This window comes from Dermacentor albipictus, chromosome 8, assembly GCF_038994185.2.
Source record: "Dermacentor albipictus isolate Rhodes 1998 colony chromosome 8, USDA_Dalb.pri_finalv2, whole genome shotgun sequence".
Taxonomy (NCBI): Eukaryota; Metazoa; Arthropoda; class Arachnida; order Ixodida; family Ixodidae; genus Dermacentor; species Dermacentor albipictus.
The window spans coordinates 55,381,149-55,406,527 of record NC_091828.1 but is presented as its reverse complement, the minus strand read 5'-3'; the positions used below and the strand labels follow the sequence as shown (position 1 = coordinate 55,406,527).

The 25,379-nt window shown below is 46.3% G+C and overlaps 1 protein-coding gene across 1 annotated transcript in view; it reads right to left on the bottom strand.

Annotated features, from left to right (window-relative positions):
- Positions 1-7,508: 7,508 nt before the first annotated feature.
- The window catches only part of LOC135921730 (sodium-coupled monocarboxylate transporter 1-like), a 157,432-nt gene continuing 139,561 nt past the window's right edge, over positions 7,509-25,379 (bottom strand). The window contains exons 15-17 of the mRNA XM_065456027.2: positions 24,600-24,703; positions 24,176-24,270; positions 7,509-7,766 (exon numbers count right to left, since the gene is read on the bottom strand). Coding sequence (XP_065312099.1) covers positions 7,605-7,766; positions 24,176-24,270; positions 24,600-24,703 — 361 coding nt within the window. The 3' untranslated portion in view covers positions 7,509-7,604. The remainder of the gene's footprint in view (positions 7,767-24,175; positions 24,271-24,599; positions 24,704-25,379) is intronic.

Genomic DNA, 25,379 nt, shown 5'->3' with positions numbered 1-25,379 from the left:
AGTTGTTTCTTCGTCTAGCCGAACCAAATATAGCCAAGCAACAGCAGTTCACCAAGCTAAACAGTGGTTCAACAACTAAAATAAAGGCTATTATGCTTCGCATCCTGGGCTTAACCTTACCTAAGCCACAGCCATTTTTTGTACTAACAATTGCATCGCTGTCTTGTATTACCGTAACACTATTACTGCACTGTATGCACCGTATTTCATTTTATTAACCAGCACTACAAGAACACTTAGATAACATTTTGTAACCGAGAGCCATATATTTCTGTACTACTAATCATTTTGCTGCACAGTACTTCTTTTTTGTATTTGATGCAACCATTCTCCTCTTTAATGCCCCTGGGCCTGACGGTATACGAAATAAATAAATAAATAAATAAATAAATAAATAAATAAATAAATAAATAAATAAATGGTGGACGCGACGCGGTGGCATGCTGCCACACAAATGTGCATTTCTGATGGCGCGAACTTTGAGCCAGATGTTAAAAAGGTGTACAGTTGTAGAAGAAATCCATTCGCGTTTGAAGTTTTGACTAATCCCACCTGACTGTCAGTGCTTCAAATTTTGGCTTTGTGATGGCGCTTGCTAAGCCCAGGTGATGTAATTGTCCTTCCATTCAGTGGTTTCCGTTTGTAGTCCTACTGCATGAATAATTCCACTACAAAAAGCGAACTCAAAGCGAACTAATCATGCGGATCTCAGAACTTGTAGTCGGAACTTGTCATTTTCGGTCCTCTGTTTTCTGCATTCGCCGCTTCCACATGCTAGGAGTGTAACGTGCTCATGAGGGACATTTGGAACTGTAAAAAGTGATTGGAAAAGCCGCGGACACTGCAATCTTACGCGAGAGAGGATAATCATTGGTGCAAGGCTTATGACTACTGGAAGTACTATAAACGCCAGACGAAGGAGCTGGAACGAGGGACGAAAAGCACAAACTTAGAGGTTTGTTCAACGGCAGGCATGATTGACGCCGCTATTTTGTGTCTTTCAGAAAGCGCTGCCGTATGCCTACACATGATTTCTGGAGGTTTCTCGAGTTGCTATATATATATATTATTTCTGAGTTCCGCCCTCTACCTCTTAAGAGGTTAAGAGGTAGCTTTAGCTCGGCTGCTCCTATCTAAATACCTGTAAAAGGAGAATTCGTTTTTCTCGGCTAACACGTCACCAAATTTGACGATGTTTGTTGCATTTTAAAGAAAAACTTATAGTCTAGTGACTGTTGCTTCAATTTATTTTATTAAGAAAGTTAATTCTTTAATAAAGATTTGTAAAAATCGTAAATATTCACAAAACGAAACTATCAAGTTCACAACTCTCTTACCCAGCAAGGAAATATGATATCACAATTCTGTGAATCGCATCTAGTAGTACATCTAAAGCGGATAATAGTTATGTATTACACATTGAAGCTACAAAAATTGAGCACTATGAAAATACAGCTTTTGCAGAACCCTTGTGCACAACGTAACAAATTCACGTAAAATACAAATTGACATTTTGAATTTGTCCGCTTTCAATTTCCTAACGGATGCCGTTTACAGAACGGGGATAAGTGTTCTTGATGCAGAGCCGTTAATTTATAAACAACGTGCGTCTATTTTTTTTTTCGCACTTTCAAAAATTCTTTTTACAAAATCCACGCCCTAAATCGAAATTCCGCTTTCAACAATCACCAGAATTTAAATTTCTCTCTGAAATGCAACAAAGTTCATTAAAATGGGTCCGGGGGTTATCTCAAGAAAACGTTTTTGCGTATTACGTGTATTTGAATAGGCCACGTCGGAGTTGGGCCCGAGATAATTAAAGCTTCCTATTAAGCCTTTCCCGTATGTAGATCACGGCTGCACTAAAAATCTTATGTATCAACCGAATTAACGAATAAAACTTAGTTGACCATACATGCTTATCTGTATCTCTCTACGTTTTTTGTCTGGCCTTGCACCCAGTATGTCGTCATGATAGATTAACACGACGAATTCGCCCAAACATTCGCCATACATGATGGAAAGAGCAGAGGCGACGGCGCCTTGCATAAAGTGCTCCAGCTGTCTTTATTCACACCTCTGTATAGCTGTGGAAACCTTGAGAACCATTTTAGCGATATACTTTAGCAACCATTGCCTTTAGGGCTTGCAGTAAGTTGAAGTTCCTCTGGGCGTGTTAATGTCAGCACTTAGCGTAGAATTCTAATAAAATTATTTTTATTCAAGCTAAACTCACGCAACGCAATCACATTACAAATGTAACATATTTGCTCTTTTTTATGGTATATTTGTACTCATAATCTTAATTCTTGAATTACATGTTTCGTAACACAATGCGCGATTGGATGATATGTATACAGATGCTGTGATTTTTTAAGTTGTTTTCTAAAACGCTTGCTCTATTTTGCACAGCTCGACGAAGCCGAAGCGAACCACAGTAAGGAATCGACGCTTCAGAGCTACAACAACGACGAATGCGCCGTCCTCAACGAACAGGCTTCGCCAAATGGAAAGAAAGACCTTTTCAAGGATGCTTCCAGACGATTGCTTGAGTCCACCGCCTAGTCTAATCACTGCGCCGGGTGAATGTTGTAATACTTGCTTCCATATGAACTCATCCTCCGGAAATCGTGCATCAATAAAGAAATAGAATGGAAATAAGCAATAAAAGAATGGACGTTATTAAGTGTGCTGTAAACACAGGAAATAAATTACGCATCTCGTCTCTTCCAACCACCAGAGCGATATGCACTGATTCTAGGATCGGACTAGAGCCCTGTGTAGAAGAGCCCTGTGAACACCCTCTTACATAAAACAATCACTTGTTTCGAGATCTGAGTCAATAATAAATATGTCAAACAGATAAACAGCGCACTAGGAGCCAGCGTAGATAGCCGCGTCTGCTTAGAGGACGGTAAAAGAACAACTGGCCCGTATAACCGGCACTTTGCACGTACTGCGTAAATGGTGAGGTGGCGGCTCAAAACTTAGGTGAGCAGCACCGCTGCGATCGGTAGCGATGCAGATTTTTAAAGCCTTATAATAGACTAACGCTCCCTGCGGAGCGTTTAAATTCAGTTCATTTGTAGAAAATTGTCAAAATTGTTTCAGGGTCTCTTTGAGCGTTTCAGCGTCTCACTTACGTTGCCAATATATTCTGAACGTTTTCCACAAGTAAGGCCTCATGTCTATAACAGGGGCAGTATTTGTATCCATGTACGTGGCAATTTCGCCTGCCAGCACATTGCCATCGATGCCCGTATGCCCATGCACCCAGCATAATATGATATGCTGGTTCGACGTACACGTTGTACAAATAACAGAATAAAACTAATTGAGTGCAGGTTTTTCCTGCTTACGCACTAACATTATAGTTTTACGGCACGTAAGGAATTTGCAATTATAATTTCTGGAAGCTTTAATTTCTTGAATTGTATCACTACCACCGATATTGCATAAGGCTCGGCCGTGAAGACACATGTTTCGGGTTCGGCACATTGGATTCTGAGGATTGTCTGACGGCTGTATACGACCCGCCGGCATGTGACCTAGAAAGGTCAGTGTGAAATTTCTCACACGAGTACTGCGACTGAAGTTCCAGGAAATGCATCTGGTTATTTACCCCTGGAACGTGTTTTGTTCCTTCTACAAAGGATGTCACATTCTGTGAGCTGCCACTGCCACGGCGGAAATGGCTTTGGTGATGCCTTTAAGCAATGTTGAAGGAAGTGGCGCTCCAATTTCTTCACCGTTACTCCTCACACGCACTTAAAAGGTCTCTGTCACTGTGGCACGGTTATGAAAGCGTGTGGTACACGTCGCATCCTTTACAGTTGAGCTACAACTACGTTCATCGTTCGAGTGTACTCTTAGAAAATATGTAAAACTACAGGATAACCTTTCTAAATTAGGTGACTACTCCATCGATCTGATTAGATCGGTGGCCCCATCGATCTAATTAATCGGCACAGCGATGTCTTTTTGTTGTGGAATCCGCGACAATTCCACTGCCACACACTAAAACTGTGGGCGATATCCACGATTATTGAATGGGTTATTTTGCTGTTACCCGCGATCGATCTCATTGGAGCGCCCCCTGACGTTCCAGAGAGCGATTTTACACTTTCTGATTCTGACGGCAAGAATTCGTCATCATCGCATCTCGTTTCCAGTTTCTTGAATCGCTGTTCGGCCGTTAGCCTCCATTTCCATAGTTTATCCACTTTAAAATTAGTCCTTTCCGTCGTCTCTCTAATTTCTTTTATTACCTCTTTCAGCTCGCTGAGGACTGAGAAAACCGAGTCAGTTTCGGGGCTTACTGCTCTTTCTTTCGGGGCGGGGTAGTTAACTCCCTCGCTTGGTTCGTTGCTTTGACTTACTGGTCTGGCTACTGCTGCGCTGGCAGGGCTCGGCTGTGCCTTCTTTTTCAGTTCTGCTACCTGTTTGGTCAGCTCTTCATTAGCTTTACGCAAAGAGTTAACCTCCCTAATCAACTGTACTCTTCTGGCATCATTGCTTTCAGTCAACGCCTGCGTAGTGGCGCCACTGACGATTCTCACCGTACCTTTGACTTTATCCGCCCAGGCGGTCCCAACTGTCGGCTTGGCACCAGGTGTTCCATCTTCTAAGCGCGCCTGCGCTCCTCCCGCTATGGCGTGCCTCATAATCAGATCGTGGTTTTGGCACGTAAAACCTCATAATTTCTTTCAGCTGCACAAGAGTACGCAGACTCTACATACAATCAGTGTGGCGTAGTGTTCCGATATGTAGTTTTCGAACTCACAACTGTTATCATTTATTAGTAAAAGAAAATGTTAAAAATATTTCTAAATGTGCATGCCGCTCACTTACACATACAATCCCTCTGATGCACCGTTGTTGTCGTAAACCTGTCTCTATATCCAAATTTTTTTGGAATGCAGCACGCTAAAGGCGTTTTCGCAAGAACAAATATGTCCGTCTCGCGAAGGGTAGTGGTGCTAGCATGACTACTCCCAATAACATTTCATATGCCCACTAGCCCACGTCTAGTGTTAAGTTCATAAGACCGCACGAACTCTTCAATTACAAACTCGTCGTGCTGCTTTCTTGGTACGAGTTCTCGCCCGCATCGCCAAATAAAAATGTATTTATTTGCGCTTCTTTCGTTTCTTTTTAGTGAGCTATATCTACTGATTTGTACCAGCTGTCACCAGCCAATGATTTTGTTGAAAGAGAGTGGTGACGTGCTGGGCAAATTATGACTCTATTATTTCATCGGCGGATGCAACGCACGCATATTGCACAATTTCGGTGTGAGTCGGCGTACAACAACAATTCTGCTGACTATGAAATTTGTCCATTGGGCTCACAAGAGAAAACCCACTTTCAGCACAAAATGTAAACAGATATAAACCGGAAACTCTGCACGTCCATTCTAAATCATCATAAAACGTTTTAAGCGCACACACCGCGGACACCACCAGCATAATGAACCAGCGAAATATGCAGTGAGTCGGCCGTTGAGTCGAGATGTCGATGTCGTTGGATGGTCAGTCCCAAAGCTGATGGTAATAGCTCTTGCTGGGACAACCACAGCACGGGACCAACACTGAATGTTTATGGAACCATCAGTATAAATATGTACACTGTCCGCGTACCTCTCGTGTAGAAGCAGAGATGGCTGTTTCAGCACAAACGACGGCAGCTAACTTTTTTCCGATTCCTGTTGCCACTGAGATGTACTGTGGAGCTGATAAGACACCAAGGGGGTATCGGTGGTTTAGATGCAGCGGTGAAGCCCGAGGGAAGTTTGTCGTTGTACTTGAGGATAGCTTTAGAGAATGATGCTTGGTGCCTGTCTGAAGGTAGTGTTGCAAGGTGGTAATAGGGGGCACGTGCAAAATGTCTAATGTCCGTTCTCAGGGCTTCCACCGTAATGGGAGTTTGCAGTGGATGGTCGCGAGTAATCGCAATAGTTGCTTCTGTAGACGTGCATCCGGGCAAACCAAGGCAAACTCTGAGTGCTTGAGCTTGTGCTGCCTGCAGAACACGAATATTTGTCTTGCAGGTGTTGTTCAGTACAGGTAGACTATATCATAGAAAACCGAGAAAGAGAGCTATGTCGAGTTTCAGCATTGCGTCTACTGACATTCCCCATGTCTTTCCTGTCAAGTATCTAATAAATTGGAAAGTTGCTGTCAGGTGCCGTTTCATGTAGGCCACGTGCGGGCTCCAACAGAGGTCTCGGTCAATAATTACGCCAATAAACCTGTGGGTTCTGACTTAGGAAATGGTCCGCCCATTGATTGAGATGACATAAGGCGTCATTGGTTTGCGAGTAAATGCCACTAGTGCGCATTTTTCCGCTGATATGCTGAGACCTTGTTTTCACAAGAAGCTCGTTGTCAAAGTTGCCGCTCTTTGAAGACACAGATGTCATCTGCGTATATTGAAATTTTGGTGGTAGTTAGCAAGTATTCAGCAAGCCCAACAAGAGCGAGGTTGAATAGCGTCGAGCTGAGAGCACCGCCTTGAGGAACGTGCCCGCTGGTATAGCGTCGCGTAGTTGGGCCACCGTCAGTGAACGCAAAGAACGATCTTGCAGATAGGTAACTCGCAATCCGAAAAAACCTCGACCACCTATGAATATGAATTAAAACCTGTGCAGTCCGTGCCAACAATGAAGCAGTAGGCTATTAGCCACAATAATGTTTTAGTTAATAGGTTGAGGCAACTGAACAGAAACTTGAGGTGATGTGGGTGAGAAAACTCTGGCTATGACACTTTAGGTGGGAGGGGGGGGGTAGGCTTCGGCATCGCCGGGGCCGGGGGGGGCCTGTGGCCCCTCTGGAAATCTCCAGAGGCCTCGGGCACCGGAGCGGTCCCCCCCTCCCCCCATTGTCAGTGCCTGTGGTTGTGCTCATGGTGCGGGTCCACTCTTGCCTATACCTCCCCTTACCTGGCAAAGTGCCATTGCGGTGAATCGAAAGACAGTTATAGCGTTTCGTCCCCTTACTACTCCTACCCCCCAACCTTGTGCGGCCACATTGAGGCCTGTCTGCGAGTGAATGAGTGCGTGACCTTTACTCAATACCCCTGTTCTCCACACGTTTCCTCATGCCACCTCATAAGAAAGATTAAAAAATAATTACTAATCTCCCCCCATTCCCACCACGGCAGTGACCCACTATAAGCTGGCGCGATGGCGCGTCGCTAGAGGGCCGGCTCGATAGTGGCGGATCGTGGTGTGTGCTGCCCAATCCGAAACGCAGAACTCCCTCCCTTCGGCACTGCGAGTTCTGTATGCGGTTACCTTTTGTTGAAATAAGGCAGCACCTGCATTCATAGATCGCATTACCAAGAAGCGTAATCGTGGGCCATTTTTTTTTATTTCTGAATGATCTACCTCACTTATGCTGCAACAGAACTGCTTGTTGGCACAGTTAGTGCTTGCTGAAAGACATGTTTTTAGCCGCAAGTTAAAACACACACACACAAGGAAGTCTGCAGGTTTTACGCTGTTGTATTGCAATTTTTCTGCGATGGGGGGCCTTCACATCTACAAAAACATCTTGTACTAAATTACAGCTATCTATATTTGAAATTGTGTGTTTATGCCTGACTTAGACGACTTGTGTGATGCATTCAGAATGCTCAGCAGCGTTGGTCTTGGGCATTTCCTTTGCTCCATTCCTCGAAAACAAAGTGGTGAGTGCCGTGCATTCTTGGTCATCGCAATGGTCGGCTGAAGGTTTTTCCCCATCCTGTGTCCTTGCTTCGTGAAGCTGCACAAGACAAAAAAGAGAAGATAGCGCATTTAAGAAATCTTACAAAACCCAGTTCACCAGCTTCTAGTCAAGGTGTACATTAGCCAGAGCTTCTGCTAAGGCCGTGTTAATGTAAGGATAACAATCAGCCGCAAGAAGGCAGTGAGAATAGGACTGCAAACGCCGGTTTGGTGATATGTTTGCGGAGGTCAGGAGAAAACTGCGCCAATGGGAAGACCATAATATGTGTAGAGTGAAAACATTGGTCTGTCGCGTGATATAGTACCGTATGGACTCGTGTAAAGGCCGCATCCACAGCTTGGCAGCCCAAAATTTGCAGAAAAAGTTTTTAAGGGAGATGGAATCAGGTTCTGTGCCCTGATGCCGCCGTCGAAACATGGGCGAATTTTCACGCACTGCATACTTCCGCATGCCATTAGTAGATGGCGAGAGCCAGGGTGTGCACAAGATCCCGTAGTTGCGCGAGGAACCTGCTGAGCCCGCATTATTTTGGCCAAGGTTCGGTCCCGTGTAAAGGGCGCACGTCGTCAAAATTCTGGAAAGAAATCGTCATGAGTCATTCAGAAAAATTCGGTAGAACTCACCTTACGGTAATTGTCGGCGGTAATGCGCTTCGGATTGAATCGATATAGCAACACAACGTATTGCCATTGTCGAAACGAGTTATCTATGGAGCGTGTACTGTACCGAGAGCCCTCTATGGCGCTTTCCTAAGAAAATCCGGTGCAGTATTGCGCTTGGCCTCCGAAGTGCCCCGCCGGCCGGCACACGCGATTGCTTAGAACGCGTCACACGGAAACTGGGCTCCGCTCTCGCGCTTCATTCTTAGGACGCCTCCATACCAAGCGGTAGGCCTGCTATTGAGGAACGCTGCTCGTCGTGGACACGCCGCGTCGCCCTTGGCCAAGACGTGCGCGCGTGGCCGCCGAGACGTGAAGCGTGGCGCACCGGTGACTGGGAACGCTGAGAATGGCTCCTTCGCTTGCCGCACAACCAGCAGCACATACACAAATGCCCAAGCTGGCCAGATGTACAATGAATAGCGACACATACACAGTGCATCTGTGGCGCAACCTGCTAAATGTTCGGGTTGCTGTTCTTGAATGTCCCTTGTGACATGGGCGTGATTCCGCTCAGCATCGGATAAGCTTAAGATATATTTTTCGTCTTTCTAGAGCGGCGCATACCTAGTTAGCCAAGTTGTCGTCAAATCCGTTTCTTGAAGAGCAGTAAACACCCACTGGTGCATGGCTAGTCAGCCAAGCTGGGATCAAAGAGGTTCATTCAAGACCACACAGACCGAGCGGCACATGGCCAGCGCTTCAAGTCGGGATCGAATAATTTCATTGAACAGCGGTACCTACCGAGTACCGCATCTAAAGTTGAGCAATGGCGGCGTGAAAGTGGCAACGTGGAGTCACTGCCAAATACGCAGCCACTTAAATTGGTCCGATGGTTGGCTTCGAACGCTGTTCCCACAGCAGCCTCGTGCACTACCCTTTGGACCACGGACTTCCCGATGACCCAGCCCGGCGGAAAGACGTTTACCTTCAAACCTACATCTATACAAACATGAATGCAAACACAGATAGCCCCCCAAAGTAAAAAGAATGCTGATGTCATGACTATTCATGGGTTATTATTGGTACACATAAGAGATAAACTTACTTCTCGCGAGAGTTGAACACTAGTTGGTCGAAAGAGGATCCTTGCAACTGAAGAGCACAGCAGGCTTCTCCCGTCGAAAATAATCAGAGTACAAAGCCTTTATTGAGCGAACTCACGAGATATCGCAGAAAATTCATGTAGCAGTAATACTCCTCATGTGAAAGGAACCGCGAGAATATTATCGAGTAATGTTGTTACGAAATCGTACAGCGTCACACTTTGAAGGCTTCTGATTTGCGAACGCTTGCTTCGAAGGACTAGCTGATGGCCTAGCTGACACTCTTACCACACTCACTGCGCTCTAAATATTGCAAGGCTTCCTTTAGAACCTGGCAATATCCCTCAAGTAGCCTAACTCAGAGTTGCCGTTATCTGCTCGTAAGAACAGTAGAGGAATCCCTTTCATATCGTGATAGTAAGGGACGCCACAAGCCTGGTTAATTTTAAACTTATACTGCCTATTGTGTTCTGTATATTGCGGTCAGAACTATGGAGGGAAAAGTGGTTCTAATGAGCAAGCATAGAATGTTTTAAAATTAAAGCACATTACCAATTAACGTTAAAAGAGTCTAACTAGAGCAGCATACTTCGCAGGAGAAGCAAAATGCTTTTAGGACATGTTGGTGTTAACTTTCACAGTGATTGTTCCTGCACAATTGCTTATACAAGGTGTCTAGCGAAACGTTTTTGTAATACTTTAACGAAAGGCAAGATGGGGTAATTAGTCAATTTTCACGGGACTGCTTTCATCGCAGAGACATACATTATACGAATAATCGTGATAGTAATTGTACTCATATCTTTAGAAAATTAGGCAAATTAACTTTCTGTTCAAAAGACCCATGCTAGTGACAGCAATGGAAGACATTGAAGTCCGTCCTCTGAGGAGCTCATAAGTTCCCAGAAACGCGAAATGTTGGTATTGATAACTTCTAGAGCATAAAAGGTTCCAGACATATTTACACAAAAATGCGAAACTGAAGTTCAACAGAGCTACTCTGTTACGGCAGGAGAAACTAACGAGCCGCCAAGAAACCAGAGAGAGAGAGAGCTACTCGTCGTTCCAACGTCTCTCGCAGTGCCCGCCTGCGCACGTTTAATCCTCGTTTTCTACGACGCCCTTAGCAAGGGCCCATGAAAGACGAGACCACTACCATGGCCCTCAAGAACGGCACCGAGAAAACTGACATAGGGTTGTCTTCCCGCGAAGCCAGGCTAGCTCTGACCGCTTGGCCTTCCGGCAGTGTTAGCCACGGGCTTGTGGCATGTGTTCCAGCAGCTGGCAAGATGCTGCCCATCCGCCTTACTGTTACTGACCGTCTGGCGAGCCTGAAGACGCGAGATGGCCGCTTGATAAGGATGCTTGCTTGATGCTCACTGACGCTGACCTCCAAGCAGTCAGGGTCATGTCACTCGCACGCGCGTTTAATAAAGGTACGTATCCCTTTGGTGCAGCACTGCACCCGTAGAGTAAGAGGAGGCGTCTTATATTAGCTCGAAAGGAAACCTGATTTCTGGAAGCGTCAGAATCGAATCTGATGAAATGGTGCTGACAAGGCTCAAAAAATTTGATTATGGGGTTTTACTTGCCAAAACCACTTTCTGATTATGAAGAACGCCGTAGTCGAGGACTCCAGAAACTTCGACCACCTGGGGTTCTGTAATACGCACCTAAATCTAAGTACACGGGAGTTTTCGCATTTCGCCCCTATCGAAATGCGGCCCCCGGGACCGGGATTCAATCCCGCGACCTCGTGCTCAGCAGCCCAACACTATAGTTGACATAAAACTGTTTACAGCGCAAACACATGCAACCACAAAGTAAGGGACAGGACACAAGCGCTTGTGTCCTGTCCCTTACTTTGTGGTTGCATGTGTTTGCGCTGTAAACAGTTTTATGTCAAGTATGCACCAACTCGCCCAGAAAGAAGTTTTAATGAAAAATTTAACCAACACTATAGCCACTGAGCAACCACGGCGGGTTGACAAGGCTTTAATGACCGTGTCACACTCTTGTATCCACCAAATGTCACATCTTTATCGGTCATTTTTATTGGGCACTTTGTCTTTATCGCATATTCCCCGATAAATGACAGAAAAGGCTCAGCTAAGCCCATAAACACCCGGAAAGAGTGCAGGTCACGTGGCGTCTGCATTTTGGAACTTCGTTCGACCAACCCCTGCTTAGTTGTCTTGTACTGGCTATCAAACACTCTTCCTAGGAACACGTTTTAAAGCGAAAGCTTTACTGGCCGCGAACTAGCGATTTCGCCGTGGCGGTGCTCCGAGGAGGTACGTGACGTCACAACGCGCTCCTCACCGCGGATAGTTCTCTCACTCTCGCTCCCTTGTCACTACTGCGCATGCGCCACTAGCAGCACCGAGCCACAGGTGTTCCGACGCTGCGCAGAGCCGCGCTTTTCTACCGCTGCCGTTTGGTATGACGTCACACCGCGTGCATCGTCGCTGCGCTCGCCTCCGCTTGCTTCGCCGGCTGCGTCGCATGCCTGATAACATGTCGCAGGATTGAAAAGGAGAGCCCGCTTGCGCTGCAACCACAGTTGAGGCGGCTATATGGACGGCGAATATTCTGATATGCAGGAGGAGGCCCGGAATCGACATCGAAACGAGATGAAGAGCAAATGAATCGCCCAGGAGAGAGAGAGTGAAACAACTTTATTGAGCCGAGCTCGACCTCTTCTTAGATGCCGTCGATGTAAATGGTTCCCTCTTCACGGCACCCATATGCTTCCCTAGCCGCCAGCGCCGGAGATCAGGACGAGCTTGCCTTCCAGGGCGCGGCTGGTTAGCAAGGTCTCCCAATGCTCGGTAAGAGTGGATGAGGGATAGGGTCGGGTAGTGGGACAGGTAAGAGGCGGGAGGATTGCCTTGACGAAATCGCATGCTCCAATGACGTGTTGGGGCGTGCGTAACTGAGTCTTGCAAAAATTACATTCCTTCGTGTAGCTTTCCGGGTACATCTTGTTTTGAAGATAAGAGTGCGGTAAGGATCTTCCCTGTATGTGCCTGTAGATCGCTTGCTGTTCTCTGGATTAACGGAGTAACGGATCGGAGTAACAGCGCCTCTCCGTCTTGTAATGGTTTGCAATGTCCCTATACCTAAGTATGGACTGTGGCTCACCTTCCTCTACCCCGTGTTCCATCTCACGGTTGAACTGGTGGGAAAGTTCGTTGCCCTCCCGCCCAGAGTGAGCCAGTGTCCATATCAACTCAACTTTCCTTTCAGGTAGGTCGCGTTTGATATTGGGAATATCTAGTGCCGGAAGAGACACCCACCCGTTTCTGCAGCTGTTATGTACTTTTTGCGAGTCAGGGACACTTCCTCCCACCTTGGGCTGCGCGAGTGCTAGCGCTATCGCGGCCTCTTCTGCCACCTCCAGAAAAGACGTCTTGATGGAGGCGCAGGTTACGAGCACATCCCGCGTCGTAACTGCCAGCGTGGATTTCGATGAAAAGATGGGTAACGAACCGTCTGTGAAGACAGTGACCCCATCTTCCTCTTCCACTAGTTCATCTAATGTCTCCGTCATGGCCGCTATACGAGACGTCTTGCGTGCTCAGGTGCCTCCGGAATCCGTACATGGTCGGTGGCATCTGATCACCGGCGTCCAAATGTCTCTGTAGTCTCTTCAAAACCATAAGCTCACTTACGTTCCCTACACAAGACGTGAGGGAGACGGGGCGCGGATTGTCGGCGTGGGGTGGTTTCCCCGGCTTGGGAATAAAATGCACCTCCGCTTCTTTCCATTCTTTTGGTAACGAACCCTTCTCCCAGGACGCGTTGGCGAGGTTTAGCAGTTCGGCTTGGCTCTTGTCACTCATATTTTTCAGCTTGTTGTATGTAATGCCGTCAATTCCCGGTGCGCTGCCTTGATTATTTCCATCGACGGCCGCAACCAGCTCCGACTCGGTGAAGGCTTCGCCCATGTCGACGTTGATATCCCCCTCATACTCGTGAGGTGGGTTACCGCTCTTCTCCTTCTTGAGGTTAGAGTTATAGTCATGACGTTGGATGCAAAAAATAAGCATCTCACCATTGCCAAGATGAAGTCATCACGACTTAATCTACGGGTCAGGCCGCGAAAAGTTGGTTCCATGCGCAAATCTACCGCTCAAAAAGTAGAAAATGACTAAGACGAATGGAAAGCAGAAAGAGACTGCGACGTTATTTCAGTGGAACTGTAGGGGTATTAGAAACAAGATGGAGGAGTTGCAACTATACGTTGATAAATTGAACCAGAAACCGGATATCATAGCGTTACAAGAGACCAACGGCCGGGCCAAGCTCGCGGGATACATTACGTATACGGTTCCCTAGCAAAAAGGATACTGCGATCTTGATCCGCAGTAATGTGGTGGCCACAAAGCACGTGACCGCTCAGCGAGGCTGCGAACATACGCTCAATGAAATTCACAGCAGAAGAGTGGTGGGTGACAAGAACATTTTCGTCCTGAATTCTCATTGCCGACCGTCCAGCAGGGTCATTGACATTGAAGGCACCATATTGGACTGGTGAAAGAAGCAAGAACAAGGCCGATTTCAGTGCTAGGAGATTTCAACTCGGCCCACACGATGTGAGGTCACGAATATTTGTCCAAAAGAGGAGACCAAATAGTAAAAACAATAGAGGATCACGACGTGCAAGTGGTTAACGAACCGGGCGTGCCAATCAGCACGGGCACTACCACGGTCACAGACACCACTCCTGATCTGACGCTAGCTCAGGGGAACCTCGACGTTACTTGGCGTAACACGGGGGAAAATCTTGGCTCAGATCACGAATTTGTGTGACCCTCGGAGGCACCAACATCAAGGCAAAACTGGGTCAAGCCAACATTACAGACTGGGGCCGGTTACGTAGAAGCGCAGACAGTGAAGGCGAGGACGAGGACCAAGACTCCAAGATGTATGAGGCGTGGGCCAAAAAGCAACGCGAATTTGTGAAGAAATTTACGCAGAAGATTACTACGACTACGCAAGTTCCCTTCGTAGACAGCAGGCTAAGCCACATGTGGGCGGCCAGGCACGGTCTTACTCTAAAGTGGAAAAGGCAAAGACATATCAAGAAGCTTCACAGACGCATACATGCGCTCAACAAGAAGGTGACTAAGTATGCGGAACAACTATGCAGGTAAAATTGGATGAAGATGTGTGACGACCTGCAAGGCACCTCATAGATCCGTTAAAAAGCAAGAGCGCATGCGCTCGAGACCTCACAAGTACGATCAACAGTTACGACGGGGACAGGGAGAAGGTCATTCGTGAACTCGCCTAGGAAACAGACGAATAGCGCGCCGAACAACTGGCTAAATGCCGCGACATAGCTAGACAACCAGACTAATCTGGACTTGCAATCAAGATTAACCAAGGCTGACTATGCTATGCCTTAGCTTTCGCTACGTATATGTTGGCACAGCCGAGCTAAGCCACTGTTATTTCTCGAAATCGCATGTTACGCTACGCACTTGCGCAGCTTCTCTGTGAAACAACTAGGAATAATATTTTGTCGACAAAATCTGAGCAGCTTTTTCAATACCCGCCAGTTGGGCCTGTATTTTTTTTTTTCGTGAAAATTTCACTTTTATTGCCAGTGATCTTGAGCTCTGCCCCACTCAGTGACTGAAGTACACAAGCACAAGTATAACGTCGATGCACACGTCACAAAACTTACGCAGAAACGGTATTAAATCATCGCTCATTAATTTTTGGTACCAAGCGGGTAAACTTGGCAAACAGGGGCACTCCACAAAGGGCTGTGCTCGGAACAATGCTATTGAATTCAGCAATGTCCAAGGTTGCAAGAAAGTTGGAGAAAATTGAGGGTATACATTATGTGGTATATGCCACGGCATAACCATATGCAGTGCCAAGGGTAATGTAGGACAGACAGAGACCACATTAAAGGAATGTTTATATGTTGTGGAGAACACACTGAAAGACATAGGGTTGAAATGCTCGACAGCCAAATCAGAACACTTGATCATCAGGCATAGCAGAAAAGGTCGTAAATCAAGAGGCTACATTCCGGAAGATGAGCCAAGACTGTGCTTATACACTCGTGAAGCATCCGCAATCAGGCTAGTTGAAAGAAATCAGGGTTCTTGGGTATCGCGTAGAAGGAATCAACGGTAACTATAGAACAACACAACACTTCTCCAATAAAACTAAAGTCACGAGGTTACTAAGCAGAGAGAGAAAGGCAAAGGAAAGACAGGGAGGTTAACGAGAGATTATGTCCGGTTGGCTACACTGTACTGGGGGAGAGGCAAGGGGATGCGATAGGTGAGAGAGAGAACGATTAAAAAAGAAATAAAGAATACTACACACACACGCACGTAGACACAGACTGTTTCTGTGGGCACTGTCACGCAGCCCGCGAAGGCGTTCCTAGTGTTATGCAGTGTCACCGCACAATCCTGCGTCACACAGTGAAGTCACAATCTGTCAGAAAGTCCACTGTCTTTTAAACACTGCAGCAGCGCCTTCATAGCCGATCACGCTGACTTTCGCGTAGGCCAGTTTCCAAGGATCTTGTTTTCTGTCATTGGGCGCTTGTCCAGCTTGTCTAGGGTGGCTGAGAGGAATGCTCTGTGCGGGTCGAAACGAGAGCACGGACAGAGAAGGTGCACGATTGTTTCATAGCACCCGCAGAAGTCCCAAAGTGGGCTGTTGGACATTCCAAAAATATAGGAGTACGCATTTTAAAAGTCTACTCCAAGCCTTAGACGAACTAGAAGGGCGCAGTCGCGTCGTGGAAGCTCGGGCGGAATACGGAGTTGTAAATTAGGGTCCAGGGCATGAACGTGTTCACTTGTGAAATCGGATTAATTCCACTGAGCTAATGTCGGGTCGTGTGCAAGTACGGCAAGTTTTTTTCGCTTCGTCTTCTCGAAAGAGGAATGGCAACGCAGTTGACGCCGTCATAGACAGATCAGGCCGCTGCGTCTGCTCGATCACTGCCATGTATGCCACAGTGACTAGGCAACCACTGATATATGATATCGTGTCCTTCGTCAACTATGCGATGGTGTACTTCTCTGATGTCTGCGACGAGCTGTTCATGTGATCCATGGCACAGTGCTGAGAGTACACTCTGTAGCGCTGCCTTGGAATCACAGTAGACTGACCATGCATGGTGTGGTTCCTCCTGAATGAAATGAAGAGACGCACGCAAGGCTACCAGTTCAGCAACTGTCGTTGATGATACATGTGATGTTTTTAGCTGTATTTTGACGGATCTTTTTGGTATCACCACAGCAGCAGCTGAACTTGCAGATGTGACTGACCCATCGATGTAAACGTGTACGCGGCCACTGTGCACCTCATGTAAAAGTTCTAATGTGGCCTGCTTCAGGGCAAACTACGGCATGTTAGCCTTCTTCATGATTCCTGAGATGATGAGACGTATTTAAGGTTTGTGTAGGCACCATAAAGACAATGATGGTCTTGCTGCATGCATGTAGTTCGATGGCAATAAGTTACGATTGGCAACAATTATACGACTGATAGTTGCGTTTGGCCTTTCTGCGGGTAGAGCGGCAAGATGGTGAGAAGGTAGTCGGGCAACGTGGCGAATATGTGCTCTGAGAGCATCGGTTACCAAGTACGTTGATATTGGGTGATCTCGAGCTATGACAATCGCTGCCGCTGTAGACGTACACCTCGGAAGACCGAGACACATCCTCAGGGCTTGAGCTTGTAGTCCGTTGAGTACACGCAGGTTTGTTTTGCAGGTGTTACCAAACACCGGGAGGCTGTATCTTGTGAAACCGAGGAACAAGGCGTTATAAAGCTGCAGCATTGACGGCCCCAATGCGCCCCATGACTTTCCGGCGAGAAATTTGAGATGTATTATTGTCATCAACCCCTTCTTTAGGTATGAAACGTGCGGGCTCCATGATAGGTCGCGGTTAATAATTACCCCTAAAAACGGTGTTTTTTGCATTTGCAACTGTTTGTCCGTTGACACTTACAGAGTAACGCTTTATTGCCTTCCGAGTGAAAGTAACACGGCAGCATTTCTCTGAAGACCGCTCGAACTTCTGTTTTCGTAAGTACAGTGATGTTAACCTAGCTGCCTTTTGTAGCCGTGCTCGTACCTGGAGTCGTGTTACAGCAGACGCCCAAATAATAATAATAATAATAATGCCTTTATTTTCCATCTCAAGGATGTGGGAGGGGGAGAGAAAAAGCTACATATCCAGCTTGACGGGCTCTCGCCTCCCCGATACAATACATGATGTTTAGAAAAAAAAGGCAAACAGTACAAGCATATCAGTACAGTCAAAAAGGAATATTACAAATGACAATTTTTACAAAAATGTACAATTCCAAAAAACAAAGTGATGTGCATAATATGTCGTACATTTCAGACAGAAAGTGCCGCCCTTTCACTTATAAGTGAAACAAAATGACGCAAATCTTTTGACCGGGTGCGTTGGAGATTTAAATTGTAATGTTGGCACAGGTTTAAGAGATGTGGAAGAGTGTTTCTGAGCATATGTTGTCCGTAACCTGTTCTGAATGAATGTATGTGCCAAATATCGGTGTTTCTGGTTGCGTAGGCGAAATTTATTTTCTGCAGTGATGCCAGTTGTGCAATGAACGAGACGTTATTTTTGACCTCTGTAATGTATTTAGTTATTAGGCGGTATGCGTACAGATCATGAATTGGTATTATGTTGTCTTTCATAAAGAGCGGTTTAGATGGGTGGTCATATGCTACATTGTATATTATCCTGAGCATTCTTTTCTGCTGAATGTGTAATTTTCGTAGATTCGCCAAGGATGTTCCCCCCCAGACCAAATGACAATAATTTAGATGCGAACAGAACAATGAATTGTGAAGGAGCAATTTTACTTTTATAGGGAGGATGTTCTTATGAGTGTAAATCGATCCGATGACACGTGACAGTTTAGATGCTACGTAGTTTGTGTGGTCATCCCACGTCATTTTCTCATTGAAAAGTACACCTAGCACTTTAAAGGAATTTACTATCTCTATTTTAAAATTATTAAGAATGATATCATCGTTAATAGGAACATCCTTGTTTTTTTGGACGGTAAATAATGGCCTTTGTTTTGGAAGTGTTAATTTTTAGAGCGTACAGCTCTAAAAAAAAACAGATGTATTTTCCATTTCCAGCTATCTGTATTTCCCAAATACAGATGGCTGCATTTCCATTCACGCGGAACCAAACCGTAACGCCAAGGCTCGTTGTAAAGGTTTAGCAGCATGAGTTGTGCTTCTTGCCCAAGATTGGCGAGTTCCGCATAGGTAACGCCGTCCGGCCCAGGTGACGAAGAGCGCCTGCAAGTTGCCAGTGCCGCATCAAGCTCCTCCACCGAAAACATTACATCCATGCGGGAATGCCGTGGCACAGGAGCGGCGCATGGTGTAAGTGCGCGCTGGAGCTGCGAGCTGGCAAGTCTTGAGCAAAATTCTTCAGCAATGTCTACTTCGCTGCGACCTTGGTGCAAAGCGAGGGATTTCAAAGCAACACGCTGTTGCGGTGATATGCGAAGTCTACGCACAGTTCTCCATATCTGATATAATCGCTGACGTGGATCCAACGACTCACAGAATCGTTTCCATCTTTGATATTGTAGTGGACCAATGCGGCATGGAATCTTCTTTTGCACTCGCCTTGCCTCTCTGAGATCATGGATCTATATGGTTCTCCTGTGTCTTCTTTGAGCTCGCCGGCGAATTGCTCGTAGTCGCTGCAGTTCGGCTTCAAATTCTTCGTATTTTGGGAAAGGCTGAAAAGCACGCGTGGCATCTTGCATGGCTTTTTGAATTTCGTGTTCGAGACTTGAATGGTTCCCTTGCTGACACATTTCCTCCATGTGCAACCGAAACGCCGACCAGTCAATTCTCCGGAGCGTCGTGGAGGGGCATTTAGATAGTCCTTTGATCTTCAGGTACGTCGGAATGTGGTCGCTTTCATGGGTTTCGGTGTCTGGAAACCATTGCACGTTTCATTCAAGACGCCGAGAAACCAGGGTCAAGTCTAGGCAGCTGCTGTATGTAAGCCCGCGTAATTATGTTGGACTACCATCGTTGAGGCAGTAAAGGTCGTGCTGTGCGGCAAAGGATGCTAGTCTCCTCCCCTGGAGTCCATCTTCAAACTCCCCCAAAGCGGAAGGTGGGCATTAAAATCTCCGGTGAGGGTCATAGGGCCGGGTGTCGCTGATAGCACGTCGTGCAGTCGTTTAGAGTCGAAGCCACTTGAAGCAGCAAAGTAAACAGCGACGAGTGTGAACGTAAGCTCATTCGTTTTCGCAATTAAACAAATGTACTGGTTGTCGTCGTGAGGCGGGACTTGGTGCAACACGTACGTCAGATCACATCTAATATGTACAATTACCTTGCTCACATCACCACAGGTAGAAGACATAAATTTTCATAGCCAGAAATGCGTATAACATTCTGCACGTTTGGTTCGCAAATAGGAGGATGGGAAATTGGTTTTCCAAGACATAGTGTTTAAAATGTGAAACTTTTGTTTGAGCCCATGGGCATTTTACTGTAATAAAGATGCTTTCTTGACTTCCATGTGGAATGGCAACGAGGGACGGGCCAAGGTGCTCTGCGATGCTTCAAGTAATGGAGTCAGCGCGTGCAGCACTTGCAGTGCGCTACGAGCAGCCGGAGTGTCCATGTTTGTCAGTAGTAGACGCATAACATTTGTGAGCGATTTGACCATAGCAATCACTTGTGAATCCTTGTCTCTCATTTGGTAAACTGAAGTGACATTTGACGTTACGTGGCGAGTCATCTGCTCTGGCTCTGGCGCGTGACATGTCTTCGGCAGTGCTTGCCACACCTCACTTGATGAAGCAGGAATAGCAGGGCCGCTTTTATCGTTGATATTCGTGCTCTTACTGGAGACAGATGAAACAGGAGGCGGCGTTGCCGGACGAGACATTTCCCTTAAACCGGAAGAGCATTTCGTTGACTTTAGTTTCCGGGAGAGATGTCGCCTTATCGCTGTAGAAGCATTTCTGTGTGATGATCCGTCTCTAGCCATTTTTAGTAAGATTTTCTGCTCTTTCTTTAGGCGTGGATAGTCTTTTGAGGATGCGGTGTGCGAGCCTTGACAATTTGGGCACTTGAGCTCTGTTGCACGGCAAGTGTCAGTGTCGTGTTGTTCGGAACATCGTGGGCATATCACTGTATTTCGGCAGACAGCACTCAAATGTCCAATTATTTGACACCTTCTGCACTGAAGCGGCTTGGCTACGAAAGGTAGTTCCACATGCCGAAAGTACCCGACCTTCACATGTGATGGCAGGCAGTCACCTTTAAACACGAGCCTTACACAGGTCGACTTGCCAAGGCGCCGAGCTTGAAGTAAGGCAACACCATCAGTGGCAGGTTTAATTAAAATTAGCAGGTCGCTGTCGCTAATCGATGTGTCAAATCTGTCATTCCTGCGGAATAAGGTAGTGGACATTGATGTTGCCCAGGAGCTTTAATGCCATCAAAGCATTGATTGCGCTTTGGTTGTGGACATCAATGGCCCGGACTTTCTTTCGAGTATTAATTCTGACATCCTTCATTTCTCCTGGGAGAAGAACCTCCAGAGAAACGGAAATCGCTTGTCTATTAAGGCAATTGAGGCTGTCGGTAGGTATGTCCGGCACAAAACGAATTGTGTGCGCCGATGGCCTTCGCTGTGGCATGACAGTAGACTTGCTTGACGAACACCGTCCGCTGATGTTTCTTCTCTTGGCCTTGCGATGTACCACTCTTTCGAAGCCTTCGTCATCTTAGGCGTCATCGCTTGAGCAGGAGTACAGCACAGTGTCCTCGCTCTCAATTTGACTAGGAGGGCGATTTTTCTACCCCGGGCCGGTACCTGCCGAAGCAGTCACGTCGCGGCGGCATTCTGCCGACTCCAGTTTCATTGCCGTGGCAATGTGAGCGGCGTTTCCCAGCAAGACACGGGAAAAAGCTAAAAATACTGCAGCGCGAAGGAACAGTGGTCTCTACGAGAATCACTTCGTCTTACCAATACCACTAGACACAATACCAATCGACACAGAGACTTAGGAGAAGACAGCGCTTCGAGGCTAATACACACCTTTGCTCTATGTCACTGTGGCTGGATTATTCAAATAGAAGGAGGCAGAACTTAACAAAGTTGCTCTGGTGCTCAGAAAGCTTGTTAAAGTACACCTAGGGATACCGAGTAACGCTGCAGCCGACAAACGCATGAGGCTGGGGTGCACAATACACTAGAAAAAATTCCGGAGGCCCAACCGCTAGCGCAACACGAAAGATTGTAAAGAACACGAGCTGGAAGGAACATATTGCAAATAGGCGTAGAACTGAATAGTTGAAGGAGTTCAATAGAGGTTAAAGTAGGATTATGGACTCAAGTTAGTAATAAGATCAGAACCAACCCTCTCCCCAGAAACATGCATCCAGAATATATCAAAAGGAGATAGGCAAGAGCTAAAGCGCTCTTGCATGAAATAGAGCAGTGGAACCAACTGTCTGTTATAGCTGACGCTGCCTGGGTGATGGAAAGGAAGCATATACAGCCATTGTATAAAATTCTCGAGGGAAAGTGCAACACGCTACCACTGTTTTTACCAACACCATCGTGGCTGAACAAGCGACAGTTGCTCTAGCCTTTAGGCGTAATAAGTGGGCCTGCATTTACAGCGATTCAAAATCCGCTACAAGGTGTTCTAATAAAGGCTATGGCTGGAGTTGCAGCTAAACTTTTCGAAAACAATGCGGGTTATAAAAACTGAAATCCGATGGCTTCCTGTGCAGATGCGAAAGTGGAAGAGACTCCGGTAAACCTCAATGAGGTTGCGCATGACTTGGCACGAGGACTTGCTAATCGTGACAGTCACAATGGAGCCGTTCACCATCACGCCAAGGAATGCAGAGATCATCTATTAACTTACAATGACACTACCAAACATTACTATTTAGTACGGAGGCAATTCCCATAGCCACATTCAAAACTGAACAGGGCTTAGGCAGTCTCACTGCGCTTATTGCAAAGAGGTATATATCCCACGCCGTACCACATTAAAATATATCCAGAGAGGGAGATCTAGACGGACTGTAACGATTGTAATGGCATCATTGGAATCAGACCTATGCTGGCGGGGTGTCCCGCGACTCTCCCCAACCTCGTTTAAGAATGGACACAGTGGGAAAAAGGATTCAAAGCCCATTGTTTAAAGATCAACTAAGGGCCGTCCAGAGGGCCCGAGATGTCACTGAAGGGCCTAGCCTGACAACGCCAACGTGGCAGCAACCCGCCTTGGCTAAAAATTCGAGCCTTCGGACCTCATTTCAATAAGTTTCCACAGACACAATTATATCCGCGCACACAGCTATATCCGCCCCGAGTCAATTATATCCGCGGACGCCGAAATGACTTATGACGCAGGATATTTCTTGCAGCCTTTACATAAGTTACATAATAAATAAGTTACATAATCCTTTACATAAGTGAATACACCAAAACACTACTACCCGCAGTCTCAAGGATGACGGAGTCTATTAGCGGCACGCGAGAAGGAAACAGCTCCGTCTGCTTGTTGCAGACTTCTTTACAGTCCGCGCACAGCCGGAGGCTGACATAATTCTTAGGGAGAATGATTTGCAAGCTTCGCAGCTGAAGAAGTTATCGTAATACAGAATTCTATCAGAAGTCAATCATATGGAAGCTTGATAATCAAGCAACTTCAATTATCCAATTTAAAGAACACACATTGCCGCACATAATCCTGCACCATCTAATGAGTTTAACGGGAATAGCTGGGTTCATACGCGATCATCTATGACATGAGATTCAGGGCAGTAGTCATAGGGGGCACATGTTCTTCTTTTTTTTTGGCGTGTGAAGAAGGACCAAGGCTTCTATGGCGAACTATGAGAAATGAGTTATCGGTAATGCATGATGCCGAAAGAAGCACCGTCAGAGCTTCAATTTTTGGCCGCTTTTTGACCACGTAAATATTACTGTAGATGTTGGCTGTCTAGCCACAGCTTTCGTTCATGATTGTAGAGAAGGACTGGGAGCACTAATGTCGATGGGAGCAAACGGTAGGAAGGGGCCACTGAAAAGCGAACCCTGCAAGTTCTAGACCGCGCGCTAGCTTAAGAAAACCTCCGCTACAATAAAAGATATTAACAATGGGTTTTCTTATTCCCCGGGTCAACGGTGGACTCGTCAATTGTTGAGATGATGAGGACCTTGTGGTATGGATTCCGTAGCAATGCCGCATTGAAGAAATAGGTTGCTCGGGCGCTGTTGCCCGACACATTGCTGCATCTTTAGTTAGAAGTTCCCTCTGTAACCTAAAACTGTTTATCTACACAAAATGAAACTACCCCATAATTTAACCATACCAGACACAGACCTTAGCGGCAAGCACAAGAGGCATTGAAATGTGTCACTGGCGCCAAGCTGACGCATCTTCGGAAGGCTTTTGGCACACTTTAATGCAAAATAGTGATTTCGATCTCGAAATTCATCAATCCAGCTTGCATTTAGACAAAACCTATATGTGTTTAGAATTTACATTTTAAGTTATGCGTGTGGCTAATGTTAGTATTTGGGGTAGTTCCGCCAGCCGCCTGTGCCCTAGTGAGCCCATGCTCAGGCTGCTATTTATTTTTTCCGGCTTTCACTACCTTCATACGAATGATACGAAGAATTGCATAGGAAAGTCCGCTCACCTGAACGATACGTCGAGAAAGCTTGAAGCGTCTCAAGAGGTTCAAAAATGGGATACCGGTTAGATGCAAGTTGTTCTTCGTTTCCTTAGCCCCTCCTGCGACAAATAAAATGACGGTTCAAGTACACTGCGCTGTAAAGAGTAAGTCGTCAGGAAATTCAGCGGCGCTTTGGCACAAAATTTCTGGCAGAAAAGGTAGCCCCTCATTAGCAGACCACAACAATGCATTTCTGAACTGCTGTCAGCTGCAGAGATCCTACGGTAAGACGCGGTTTCTATAGCCCACCGGCAGCGTATGAAAACTCACAAAAAAGGAGTATTCATTGAGGTCATGATAACCACATTTTCAAATAACTAAGCAATCAATCAGACCTTTCCGCACAATATACGACCTTAACTAGCTCAAAACTCAAGAGAGCACTTACCTGTGGCTAGGCTGAAGATTGTGCCCAGAATAATTGTGAGTAGCTCACCAGACAGTGCCATCCAGTAGAAAGACAATCGGTATAGTGGGAAGACGTAAGGGAGGCTGCACAAGGAGATGGGATAGCGCAATAACATGTAAATTTTACGGTGCTTCACCATGTACATTATGGCAGTAAACGTCCCGCAGGTTAACTATTAGATGGTACTCCGGGAGCATAAACGTACCTAAATGTGACTGAAGGCCACTGAAGTGTTCACACCCTGAACAACTCCGACTAAGTAACGGTCAGCGTCAAGTTGCTCGTTTTCAGCGGCGCCAAGCTGGGATAATGCATCGGCCAACATAACTCTGTTAAGACGCACACTTTCACGGGTATTACTGCGATGACCTTAGTGTAGGCTACTCCAAACCTGACCCAAGCTAGATGACCGTCCCACCTTAATCAAGTTGTACGTATCATACAACGCCTCCAAAAAAGAGGCGCCACTCAATGGTGAAAGTGAACGCGTTTTGCTCGAGCACCCGCCCATTGACGAACAGTTATTACGAACGAAGGGCTTTGTGTTTTCCGGTCCTGGGACCATACTCCCAAATCATTCTGTTAGGCTAGTAGAGCAAGGTATTAAATCTGGCACTACACAATTGGAACAGATTGCACGGGGTCATTAATGAGGGCCAGGTAACCTAACGTAGTTCTTTTATACGAATAAGCACATCTCAATTCGTCTTCAGAGGCCAAATTTAAATCAAATCCTAATGCAACACTTCGTCCTCGGGC